Raw genomic sequence first — 13,132 nt, forward strand, 5'->3', positions numbered from 1 at the left:
CAGGGCTATTGCATAGGTCTTAGCAAGTATCTCTCTCTACAGGGACCTGACCTCTACTGAAATATGTGGGACATGGTACGTGCTCTATCTTGCAAAGTATGTTCAGGGATGGTAGACTGAATGTGTGAGACCACAGGGGCAAAAGCTTTTAGCATAAGTATGGTGGTCAGTGGTAAACAGGAAAATCTGTTTTTGCATCATTCCTACAAAGCATGGATGGCAGCAGTTCCTGCCTGCTGCTCATGTCTGTCACTGTGTATTTATTGGCTTGTGCAATATTTGAGATGGTGTAGCCCACCTTTTTTTAGTATTATACTTGATAGCCTCTGAATTTTTTACTGTATTGTTCAGTTTAAAAGTTGCCTGGGGAATGAATGCTTAATACCGTAAGCTTTTTGGATTGGGGGTTTTGTTTGTTGTTTTGTTGTGAGGGGTTTTTTTCTTACTTTGGTCTTGTAGCTTGAGGTAGTTCCAAGTTGAGAGGGAGGTTTGCAGGCTTCATCTTAGACAGCACTGATGGAACCTTACCCTGAGCGAGGTGCGGGTGTGGCTGTGCTGCCTCCCTGCTCGCCCCAGGCCCTGCAGCTCCTGCTGCCCTTGGAGGGCTGCAGAGAACGAGCCTACGTGTCACAGAATCCATTGGGCTGCAAAAGCCCTTCCATACTCCAGCCCACCCTGCCAACTGGACCACGGCGCTAAATGCCATGCTGTCTTTCCTTAAAACATTCAGAGATGGTGATTTCACCACCTCCCTGGGCAGTCCATTCCAATGTTTAATCACCCTTTTTCTTATGTCCAACCTAAAGCTCCCCTGGTGCCGCTTGAGGCCATGTCCTCGTGGCCTGGGAGCAGAGCCTGACCCCGACCTGGCTACAGCCTCCCTTCAAGGTAGTTGTAGAGTGCTCAGACCTCCCCTGAGCCTCCTCTTTTCCAGACTAAACAATCTCAGCTGCTCCTCCCAGGTCTCTGTGCTCCTGCGGGTTCGTGCGCACAGCCCCGGGTCACGATGTTCCCAAACCGATTATCTCATGGATCAAATCGGCACGATTGTAGCAGGAGCAGTTCCAGGGGTGCGAGCGGCCAGAGCTGCCCGGCCCAGCCCGGCCCGCCGGGCGCGCTGTGTGACCCCGCGCGGTGTGGCGCCCCCGGGCCGCCGTAGCGCCGCGCTGCTCTGGGCGGGCGGTGACGTGGCGGGCGGGGCGGAAGTGGCGTCGCGGCGGGCGCGGGCCGGTGCCGCGGCGGGGCCTGCTGGGGACGCCGAGGCCCGAGATGGCGGCACCTGGGCTGCTCCTGCTGCTGCTGCCGCTCCTGCCGCTGCGCGCCCGCGCCGACGAGCACGAGCACACGGTGAGGCGGCGCACGGCTTCCCCCGGGAGCGGCGCTCGGGCTGCGGCCCCGGCCCGGACAGCGCGGCTCGGCCGGCGGGCGGGCGGCAGGGACGGGGCTGAAGGACCTTGGCCGCGGGGGCAGCGGCGGGTCCCGTCCCTCGGGGCTCCCTCTCTGCGCACTGCGCTGCTCGGGTCGGGACTGGCGGGGTCGGGCCCCGCTCGCCGGGTCGGGGGCGCTCGGGCAGGGCCGCCGGGTTCTCTGATCCGGTTTGCACATCCTTGTGCGGCCGGGCGCGGTGTCCCACCTTTTCCTGGAGAGATAAACGCCCCGGCAGGTCTGCCGCTTTGTTTGCAGAGCGCAGGCTGCTCCTCCCGGGAGGATGTTTGCTTTCGCTCCGGAGCACAGTCCGCGCCGGAGCGCGGCTGTGACAGCCCCGCGGTGACAGGGAACACCTGCGGGGACAGCGCGCCTTGGGAGAGGCGGGGAGAGCTGGGAATGGGCTGGGGAGCGAGCGCAGGATGGGGACACTGACACAGACCCCCTGAATAAAATGGGCGCTGACTTGAGCGCTCATCTATTGGCATGAGCATAGTCTTTTTAAGGTGCTTGAATATTACCTGAAAAGGATCTGTAGTAAGGGCGTCATCAGTTTCTGATTTTACGTCGATGTTGTTTCCCCTGGATTTCGGTGTGGAAGGGTGGAAGTCTTTGTGATCAGCTGAGATGTGAATTTGGAACGCGACTCTGCCAAAACCCTTCCCCGTTTGCTCCAAGTGGAGTAGGTTGGAGTGTGGCTGTGATTAAACAGTATCTGGCTGTCAGGACCTTCAGTGCTCTCGAGCAGCCTGGCTGGAGAGCCCTTGCTCAGTTTCTGAACGTATCTTTCTTTAGGTGTGGTGTGCTACACTTACTGTTCTTAATAAAAAAGAAAAATGGTATTGATAGTTTTTGTATAAGCAGTAGTTAATTAGTTACCTCATTCCTTGTGGTTTTGAGGAATGGAGAACTGGTTAGGATTGTCTTTATTTTTTAAAGGGAAAGAGATTTATCAGTCCTGCAGTTAATGACAGAAATGTTAATCTAACACTGAGTACATTCAAGGCACGTGTATTCTTTGAACTAGCTTAGGTCCCAGTTTTGTTGCTAAGCCTGTGTTTTAGAGTTAGTTTTCTACTGAGGTGAGTTGGTTTTCACTATAGCACTGTGTTTATTTTAAAGGCTGGTTGACTTGAGGGATTATTCATTATTGAATTAGTATTGATAATCTTCTGGGGGAACAAAAAGTAACAAAGTGACCTCATCACTGTCTAGAACTACCTGAAGGGAAGTTATAGCCAGGTGGGGGCTGGTCTCTTCTCCCAGGCACTGAGCAATAGCACAAGGGGGCACGGGCTTAAGCTCTGCCAGGGGAAATTTAAGTTGGATATCAGAAAAAAATTCTTTACAGAGAGAGTAATCAGGCATTGGAATGGCCTGCCCAGAGAGGGCGTGGATTCATCATCCCTAGAGATTTTTCAACACAGATTGGACGCGGCGCTGAGTGCCATGATCTAGTAAATGGACTAGAGTTGGACCAAGGGTTGGACTCGATGATCTCTGAGGTCTTTTCCAACCCAATCGATTCTATGATTCTATGATTCTAAAGCTGTCAATGAATTTATTTAGTTTTTAACTCTCCCGTCAAAATCCATTTCTGATGGTTTTTAGGTCTTCTAAATGATTACCTAAACAATTGCCAGTGGAAATCTGAAATTCCTTTTAAAGGCTTGGTTTTTTCATCTTAATTACTCAATTCTGCAAGATTGTAACTGTCTTTTGACTTAGTATTCTTGGTTGCATGGTGTCCAGTTAATTAACATCATGTGATAGATTAGGAATAGTAGATGTATAAAAACAGTTACCTTTTTTTGGAAGGCTGTCTCCTTGCTTAAATATTTCAATACTTTAATCTTGCACAGGAGATTGGAGGGGAGGCATTGATAGCATCAAGGAACCTGACAGGATTTTGTAGCAATATGCTGATTTTGAGATTATGAACCTGAAGGAAATATTCTTTCAATACTGCATTTAAATAATTTCAGTTTTAAATATGCACTTTGGCCACAACAACCCCCTGCAGGCTGGGCACAGAGTGGCTGGAGAGCAGCCAGGCAGAAAGGGACCTTGGAGTACTCATTGACAGGAAGCTCAACATGAGCCAACAGTGTGCCCAGGTGGCCAAGAAGGCCAATGGGATCCTGTCCTGTATCAAAAATAGCGTGGCCAGCAGGACCAGGGAAGTGATCCTTCCCCTGTACTCTGCGTTGGTGAGGCCACACCTTGAGTACTGTGTTGAGTTCTGGGCCCCTCAGTTCAGAAAGGATATTGAGGTGCTGGAGCGAGTCCAGAGAAGAGCAACAAGGCTGGTGAAGGGACTGGAGCACAAGCCCTATGGGGAGAGGCTGAGGGAGCTGAGGTTGTTTAGCCTGGAGAAGAGGAGGCTCAGAGGTGACCTCATCACTGTCTAGAACTACCTGAAGGGAAGTTACAGCCAGGTGGGGGTTGGTCTCTTCTCCCAGGCACTCAGCAGTAGGACAAGGGGGCACGGGCTTAAGCTCTGCCAGGGGAAATTTAAGTTGGATATCAGAAAAAAATTCTTTACAGAGAGAGTAATCAGGCACTGGAATGGGCTGCCCAGAGAGGTGGTGGATTCACCATCCCTGGAGGTTTTTCAACTGAGATTGGACGTGGCACTGAGTGCCATGGTTTGGTAAAGGGACTGGAGTTGGACCAAGGGTTGGACTTGATGATCTCAGAGGTCTTTTCTAACCCAATCGATTCTATGATGATTACAGTTGGAAGTCTAATTGTTCTGTAATCAAAGTGCTTTATTACATTTTAAAGGCTGTGCTCACTTTTGCAGAACTGGAGGGGAGATGTAAGACTTGGTAACCTCAAAGGGTAGAGATTTTCACTAACTTAAGGAATACACGTCCATATCTGCTCTCATTTCCTTGTTAGTGCCTCACACAAGCACCACGTGGCCTGTCAGTGAAGGTGTCTGTGCAAATCGCCACGGTTCAGGTTTGGCTGCTGGGCCTTATCAGTGCTGAGCACGCTGGACGTACAGAGGTGCTGTCTGAAGGGATTAGTGCTCTGTGTTAGCAGGTTAACATCTTTAATTTCATTGCTGCTGCTGTAATATTTAAGAGTATACAATATTTATAAAACAATAAAGATACATGTTATAATATATATTTTTGTATTGTATAAATTGTCTGCTAATGTTTTATATGTGTCCTTTATTTTATAACTGTAGGACTTCTAAGCAAATATTGTAAAAGGTAATTGTGAGAGTTCTGCACAGACCTCTCGGTCTGTAAGTACTATTGTTTCTGGAGATGGTAGGTGTGGGTAGTGTCATTGAATCAACAACTAAATTATTTTATCCTAAATTTGAATTACTCTTTAAAAATCACACCTGCATTTCATTGGAGGAAGAAGTATAAATACAATCATAAGATAAAGACATGGGGATTTAAAATCAAACTGAAAACTTGCCTGCTGATTCTTTAACTTATTGTCATGTTCCAGAGCACGTAATGCATTGCCTGTATTCTGGTAATTGCACCATTTTTTGGCAGTTGTCCTTTTATTTGTGGAAGTGACAGTGTCAGTGCTGGTGGCCCCGCCACAGCGTGTCCTGATCCTGCAGGAACGGGACTGGTGGGCTCCTGCCTGGCCTTTGCTGTCACATTTTCTCTTGCTGGACTTGTGGGAGCTGATGATGAAACAGACAAACGATAAAAGCATTCTGAAATATCCTGGGGCTTTTGTTGCAGGGAAATGGTCTTGGGGGTAGGTAATATTTCCATTTTAACATTGCTTCAGTTTAATTATCAGTGCTTTTTAAGCATGGAAATATATGACAAACATTGAAAAATAAACAAAACCCAGCCTACACTGTGTAGCAAAATTGCTGTTGTATTGCGTTTTTGTTTGACGTGTTAAAGCCCTGAGCCTGTAAGGCTTGTTTAAAATTAATATATAAAATTAGGAGCTTTGTATAGTATCTGAAAATTGTCATTTAGAGGAACACTGTAGAAAACATTTCAGTGCATGTAAAATACTTATTTGCATATGAAGTTGTGTGCAGTTGAGCAGTCTGATTCCTCTTTGAGGTTCTCCTGTTTCCATTTTGAAGAGGTGAAATAAATGTCATGGAATCAGGACGTGGTGTGCCTGAGCAATCTTGTGCATCTCGGAAGTGTAACAGTAAAAGTACTACCTGTACAGTAGCTCAGACTGTGCTGCTGGCACAGTTCTACCCACATTTGGTTGAGGCCTACAATTCAGAGAGAAATGCAGAAGTGTTACTAGAAATAACCTGCTTTGTCTGAGGGAGAGCATGAGGTTGAACAGTTCAGTGGGCTGTGGATGTGAGCTGCTAACACTGAGTATTATCACAGTGTTTGATAGAACATATGTAACATACCGGGGACCAGAAGCCTGGAATATTACCAGTTGAGTCTTGCTTGCTGCCTCCTCTATTTCCTGTCCTGCTTTTGCAGCTTTGCTCTGCCAGTAACAGATAATGTTGCTCCTTTTTTCCTCCCGGAAAGATGTGCATTGTGGAAAGCATCATTCCAAACTTCAGTCTGAGAAAAGGAGTAAAATCACATACTTTCTGAAAGAAACTGCCTTGGTTTGAATTTATTTTGCTGAATCATCACGTAAGATTTGTTAGTTGTAATCCTCTCCTTGTCTCCATCTTTTTTTGCAAAGTGTTTTCATGGTTTAAAGACGAACATCAACAACCTGACAGTTTCATATCCTTTCCTGCAACCTTTTGTATACTGACTTAATCTAGCCTTGTTTTTTTAGAATAATTAGTTTATTTTTAGAGTTACCATGCTGATTTCTACAGTTGTGCAAAGAGAACATGAAGTTGCTTTCCACATCATGAGTGCCCGATTGGTAACAGGAGAGGAAGGAGTACTGTACTGAAGGTAGTCTCAGTATTGCTACACTAAAATAGTTTTTAAACCGTATTGCTACACTGAAATAGTTTTTACCCATGTAGATACATGGAAGTTGTCTTTGTGTTGAGCCTCAAAGTGGTGCAAACCCCCAAGTTTTCAGTAGAGGTATTGCAGGGAAGAATTGCACACTTGGCCGGATCAGCTGCCCAAGCTTCATACCAGTTTAGTGTTTGCAGAGGACTGGAATAGACCCCTCTCTGCCAGCAACAAGGCAGCACTACAGGTGGCTTGGATGTGATTTTCGCTTGCACACGCACAATGTTTCTGCAGCCCAGTGCTCTGAATGGGCAGCATGACCATATTGTGCTGCTTTGGAACAGATGTCCCAGCTGTGGGGAGGGTCGTAGTTGGTACATGGTTGCACTTAAGGTGTAGGTTAGTCCTTCATCACCTGGTAGGCAATTACTGAAAAAAGTTTCTGAAAGTTTATCTGCTCTTAATCAGTTTGTAACAGCTGTATGGTAGGTAACTTGTGTTGATTTTGAGACTATTCAGGCTGCCCCTGTAAATAGGTCATTGTATACTCCATATAGTTACTGCAATTACTGAACTGATGTTAAGCTTAGTGCACAAAAATATGCAAAGCTCACAGAACAAGTACTACATTTTTTCATAAATTACAGTAAGTGAAATGTAAATAAAATTGTGTTTTGTAGTCTGGTCTCATACGTGGAAGTGGTGAACTCTGAATTGTGGCACCGTGACCGAGCTGTTAAAAGGCTTTTTGTGTCTATGAATATAATTAGGACCTGAGCTGTGTGCAGTATATTATCCTTTCATATGAACCGAAACAGAAGAGCTTGCTGAGATACAGCAGAGTACAGATTGCAGCATCATGTTTGTTGACCTTCTTTGTCTTGTCTGGAATTATTTTATGTTCTCTCTCTAATAGTGTGACCTTTTGCTGAAAGGTGCGTTGTATGTCAGGCTTCTCTCAACCTAGAATCCTCATAGAGAGCTGACAGTACAGTCCTACAAGACACTCTATTTCTTTGTCTTGCCTAAATAAGAGTTTTGTTTTACCTTGACAGTTATTTGTTGTAGATATTTTGATATTATGAGAGAACTAATGAAAAAGAAAAAACCCAAACAACCAAAAAACGCCAGGCATTGCAAAACTTGAACTCTTTAATATCACTGTGTTCTTGACACCAAATTACCCGACCACTGGGCTAAGGATATAAGGAGATGTCATGACAGGGAAACGTATTTAAATGTGAAAGCTCACCTCTATAGTTGAGAACGAGCAGCACCCAAGAAATGCAGGGAGAAGAAAATCATCTTGAGTTTCTACTAGGCACCACTCCCCAATTTAGGCAGAAGTTGCTTAAGTTGGTTTTCTCACTACAGCCCTCCTAATTTGGGAGGTCACCGGAAGCACCTGATGGACTGCAAATTGCTGTGACTGTGGACTCCTCAGAGCGAGGTGTAGCCTGGGCCGGCTGGGGTGCTGTGTTTGTTTATGTGGCAGTCCTGGACAGATTTCTCTTGTGCTGTTCTGGGATGGTTGTGAGAAAGGAGGAAGTAATAAATGCAGACTGAATTCTTTGCTTATGTTTGTTTTCGTCCCTTTTCTCTCCAGAGCAGGCCGATGGCATCTTGGAGTCATTGTGGGAAAAACTTGTAAGCCCTAAAGGAATGCTAACACTGTGCAGATAAGAGACAAGCAAAGACCAAATTTGTTGCTGCAGATGTTGTAATTGCAATTAGTAGATCAGAAAATGTAGCAAGATTTTGTCGAGTGTGTTCTTAATCTGTTTGTTTCTGCCACTTCTGTCACTTCTGGTATGGTTCCAAAAATGCAGAGGTCCCACTTCAGCATGAGGCAGGTCAGGAACCAGCCATGATCAGTAAAGCAGTGATCAGTACTTTCTTTATTCAGGCCCTGTCAGAGATGAACTCACAGACCTAAGGATGTTGTCATATTCTATTACTGAAGGTTGAACAGACATAGCTCAGCTCCCATGTAAGCTGTTCATTACGAGGCACAGTGCTAAAGTGGGCTCTTGACAAGTTAAGACCATTTTGTGGAAGGGCTAGAAATACATTCTGCAGCTGTTAAAGTCAGAAAAAGAAGATGTGCCAGACATAGCAGTCTAGGAGGAGAGATGGACCAACGTGTCCCGTGCTACCTTGGCAGCAGCTATAGGCAGATTCCAAGTGCAGATTCCACTCTCTGCTTCTGCAGCCAAAGCAACTGGAACTGTGATTTTTCTTTCTTTTTTCTTGCTTTCACAACTTTCTTTGGATAACTGTGCTGCACTGGTATAACTTTTCTGGTTGCTGGCAGAGAGGAGGAAAGCCTACTTTCTCTTGCTGTGTTGTTTACTCTGTCTTTGATGCTTCTTTGACATTCTTTACCTGTCAGAAATGTTCTGAGGTGTGTGCTGTGCAAACGGGCAGGTTTGTGAAACTGGTGTTTGGTCTCTGCTGCAGCTCAGAATGAAATAGTTTAAGTTTAAGAGTTTAAGTTTGTTGGGAATCACTCAGGTGAGAGGCTGGAATGACCCTTGTACATCTTTGTAAACAAAAAAGATGAGATGATGTGTTAGTTTAAAAGGAATAAATTATTTTCCAAAGCGTGTTTAAATCCATAAGTTAAACTTTTAAACACCTCATCTGAAGAATTTATTGCATTCCACACATACCTGATTATTTCTGAGTTAACCTCTTGTTATGACTGGCTATTTAGAATACTTGGAGTTGAACCTTTGTTCACCTGTTAAAAAGGGAGATGCAGAACTGTATTCAGTGTTTCAGTTGTGCACTGCAAAATAGTCACAGCTAATTAACATTTAACTTTCTTTTCTTCTCTAATCTGTTCTGTGTCTGTGGTTTGGTCTTAAAATAGTGCTTTATTCTTTTGTACCTAAAAATATTAGAATCTGTGTGGTGATTGTGCTTTCAAATGTATATAAGTAGGGGTTTGCCTCAAAACTTAGGTCACTGCTCTGTCCCTCCTCTTCAGCTGAAGTTAATAGTAGGTGAAGTTGTGTTGGCTGAGAGGCTTTGTGTAGCAATCAGCAGATCTGATACATCCAGATGCAGACAGATACAGTGCAGGTAATTATTTCAGATTTCTTAATTCCCCGGAGTTAATGCAGTATTTGAATACCGATAGATTAATGGCTTTAAATACATTTTTTTATTGTTCAGAACTAATAAAAAAGCTTGAAAAAAATTACTCGCTCCTAGACAAGGAGTAAATTTTCCTGGCTAACAGTAGCTGTGGAAAGTGAAGAGTGAATCTTCCCAGAAAGAATTTCATGGCAGCCACCAGACTCCTTGCTGTTCTGTTTTTTTCACTGGGGGAATGTTGGAAATGCATCAAAATAAAGTTCTTCTGCCTGACTTCTTTGCCTCTGGGCTACTGTAGGTATGCAACAGTTTATTTTTAGTGCTTCCTGTGCAGCATTGCATTCTTCTGGGAATTTTGAGTGCAATTTATACCATGAGTAAAATGAAAGGGAGGTGCATTTTAGGAAAATACAGGATACTGGTCACCGTGGGTAGATTACCTATTTCTTTGCTAAGATCTTGTTTAATGAGACGTTATTTGTTACTTTCTTTCTCTCAGTGGAGATAAGCAGAATTTTACTTTTAACTGATGTATGTTTCCAAAAAATTGGTAAAAACTTACTTATTTTTGAGACTTGTCTTCTCTTCTGCTCTCTACATCTTCTGCTTCTCTTATATTTGTGTGAATCCTCCTCATCTGCTGTTGCAGTGGTAGGCTCTAAGAAATTATATGATCAAGTGAGCTTTTTTTCTTGTAAGAAAGCAGGCTGAAAATGTTATCCTACAATGCCTGTCACCAAAAAGACAGAAATACTCAACTGTCTTTAAATGCGACTGTTGCCTGTGATTCAGCAGTCCTGCCGTGCCCATTAACATGAATGAGAGCTTCTTGAACATTTTTATTCTGCTCAGCTTCTCATCTAACTCAATAACTTTATCTTTCAGTACCAAGATAAAGAGGAAGTTGTTTTATGGATGAATACTGTAGGACCCTACCACAATCGCCAAGAAACATACAAATACTTCTCTCTTCCCTTCTGTGTGGGATCAAAAAAAAGCATCAGCCATTACCATGAAACCCTGGGGGAAGCACTTCAAGGAGTTGAATTGGAATTTAGTGGTCTTGACATCAAATTTAAAGGTAAGCAATTCACAGTGCCTTTAGTCATTAAAAAATACACGAACACTTAAAACTGTGTGTTTTTTAACTTGAAGACCTGACAATTTGTTGCTCCCAGCAACTGAATATATGCTTGCAACACCCTGCAAATGTTGTCTCCTACCGTTGGCTGTTGAGTTTGCAGTGAAGTTTTCATCTTGTGCCCTTGGAGGAAGGTGCTCGCAGCAGATACTTAACTTCTGAAGTAACTGATTCTATTTCATGAAGTAAAACTCAGCTTTTTGCATATGAATGCTTAAATATTTACTGGAATTAATATTCTGGAATTGTCAGTTTTGAAAATGTAATTTTTCCTGTGATACTGAGTGCTTGCAGACTCTGCAATTGCAAAGGAGTAGCAAGGACTCAACATATCAAAGTTCTACCTTAACACAAAATTAATTATTGTATCCTTCTGGTTACTGTCTAAGTTTAAAATGCCTTTGACAAATACCTTTATAGCATTGGCTCTAACTCATCATATGCCAATCAGGATGAAACTAGTCCCTTTTTTTTTTCCTGTTGTTTCTGACCATCACCATCTTTCCATACTGTTCCAGAGAAGACATTTAACTTCTTTTGCAAAGACATTCTTGGTATTAGGGGTTGAGTCTTTTATTGCCTAGTTTCTATGTGTGTGCCCTTTCAGATATCTGTAACTGGTTATTGTAGACCTTCCAACAGTAACAGATTCTTTTTGGCTCTATTGAATTTCAACATTTATAAATTTCATTCAGTTTGTGTTTCTGTGTATATGTATCTTTTTTTTGTAGAACACTGCACTTCATTGCATCACTTGTGCTTAACTGGCTAGACACTTCTGTTTTGGTACCAATAGATTCATATGTTCTTAAGAAAAAGATAAGGCTTCAAGGAGTGTTAAGTATCTAAAATCTACAGCTGACGTAATTAAGAACTGCTCAAGTGCCATTCAATAATAAACAGATTTCTTAATGAATATGTGAATCATATCTAAGTTCTGAGTCAACAGATAACTGTGCTTTTCCTTATGTGTGTTTGGGATTACCGCAAGTCTAACAATTAGAGGCATTGTTTTCTCTCTAAACCAGTATTGTATGAGTTTACACAATTAAATTAGATTTAGATTTTATACTTCTGGAATTTTATCCTCTAGAGTGAGTAAAGGGGAAATAGACTTGTTCTAATAAAACAGCTTCTTCAGTAAAAAGCCAGTTCCCTTCTCAGTGTAGTTTGGCTGTACAGCAGCAGGGAGGTGTGAGGCTGCACACTGTTCATCACGTTCAAAGAGTTATTCAGGCTGCAGCTGTTACAAACTGAAATACTGAACTGTGTAAATAAAACTGGCAGTTGAATCACTGGGCATTGCCTGTATTTGTGAACTAGAGTGAAAAAATTACAGTTCTGCGGGAAATGTGTTCTTGTGTTTCCACTGGAGTTCTCACAGTTGTGACTGATGGGGCAGATCTACAGTGTGTTCAAGATCCCGTATGAAAGGACACCTGCAATCACAGCAGACAGCTGGGTCTCCCTTCTGTTACAATATGCACTATGTTGTTCTTACATCACAGATCTCAAGTCTGTACAAATAACTGTGTGAACAAAGTAATTAATTACTTACATACACTTATATTGTAATGTAACTTTAAATTTCAGCTGGCTTAATTTACTTTTCAAGCTAAGTCTAGGGTAATAATGCTCTTTAATTAATATATCAAGTTCTTTATTCAAGTGTTTGGATTGAAATCCTCTGTTACACCTGAGACTAGTAAATTAAGTGTATTGAACGTTGGTATCATAGCAACATCAGTTAGAAAATTAATTTTTGATATTGCCATACAGTGCCATTTAGAGAAACTTAATTTAAAGAGGAAATGCTTCTGCTAAAGAACTCTTTGCCCAAACTTCATTCTGCAGCACCTCCGGAATGTAAGGCAGCCATTCAGGATGGTGTTTGGTGTTGTGCTGCAAGGTGGTCAGATACAATGAGGTTTTACATGGTTTACATGTTTGAATAAAACCCCATTCACCTGACTGTTCATTGTAAATTTGAAATCTGGCTAAGCACACTGCTCTTGTAACAAGTCATGCTTTTGTGCTTCTTAAAATTTGCTTAATGTGCTGCTGATGTTACTGTAGCTGTATTGCATAGCACATGTTACCTCTGACATCCCTGGTGTAGATGCAACACAAAACGTGCCTTTAACTTCACACTCCTCTTGGATACAGTTGGCTGAGAACTCTCTAACATACGTAAAACTTTAGATCTGGCAAAGCTATAATGAGGTGGACATCAGGTCCCCCAGCCACTGAATGTGGTTCTAAGCTTCTTTCATTTAACCATTTAACCCAGTGGGTTTAAGTTTAACCATCTAATCCTGTCCTGTAACTAAATGACAGCTTCAGCATTCTCAGTGGCTGGAGAAAGGAGCACTTGTCTTCATCCGCTTGTTTTAGGTGGAGGTGAGAGGAAATGGACTGTTTAGAGTGTGACTGAGGGTGCATCCTGTGCCATATGCAATGTCATACTGATGTTCTGCAAGAATTGAATGGGATTGTTTCTAACAATGCTGCTGCAGTTTTGTGTGTGTGTCCTGGAGTAACTTGTGACTGTTTGATCCAGATT

At 43.0% G+C, this 13,132-nt stretch overlaps 1 protein-coding gene across 1 annotated transcript in view; it reads left to right on the plus strand.

Moving 5' to 3' along the window:
• The first annotated feature begins 1,238 nt into the window (after positions 1 to 1,238).
• Positions 1,239 to 13,132, plus strand: part of TM9SF3 (transmembrane 9 superfamily member 3) — a 39,850-nt gene continuing 27,956 nt past the window's right edge. The window contains exons 1-2 of the mRNA XM_071563296.1: positions 1,239 to 1,347; positions 10,314 to 10,509. Of these exons, the coding sequence (XP_071419397.1) occupies positions 1,270 to 1,347; positions 10,314 to 10,509 (274 nt within the window). The 5' untranslated portion in view covers positions 1,239 to 1,269. The remainder of the gene's footprint in view (positions 1,348 to 10,313; positions 10,510 to 13,132) is intronic.

This window comes from Pithys albifrons, chromosome 9 (assembly GCF_047495875.1).
Source record: "Pithys albifrons albifrons isolate INPA30051 chromosome 9, PitAlb_v1, whole genome shotgun sequence".
Lineage (NCBI taxonomy): Eukaryota > Metazoa > Chordata > Aves > Passeriformes > Thamnophilidae > Pithys > Pithys albifrons.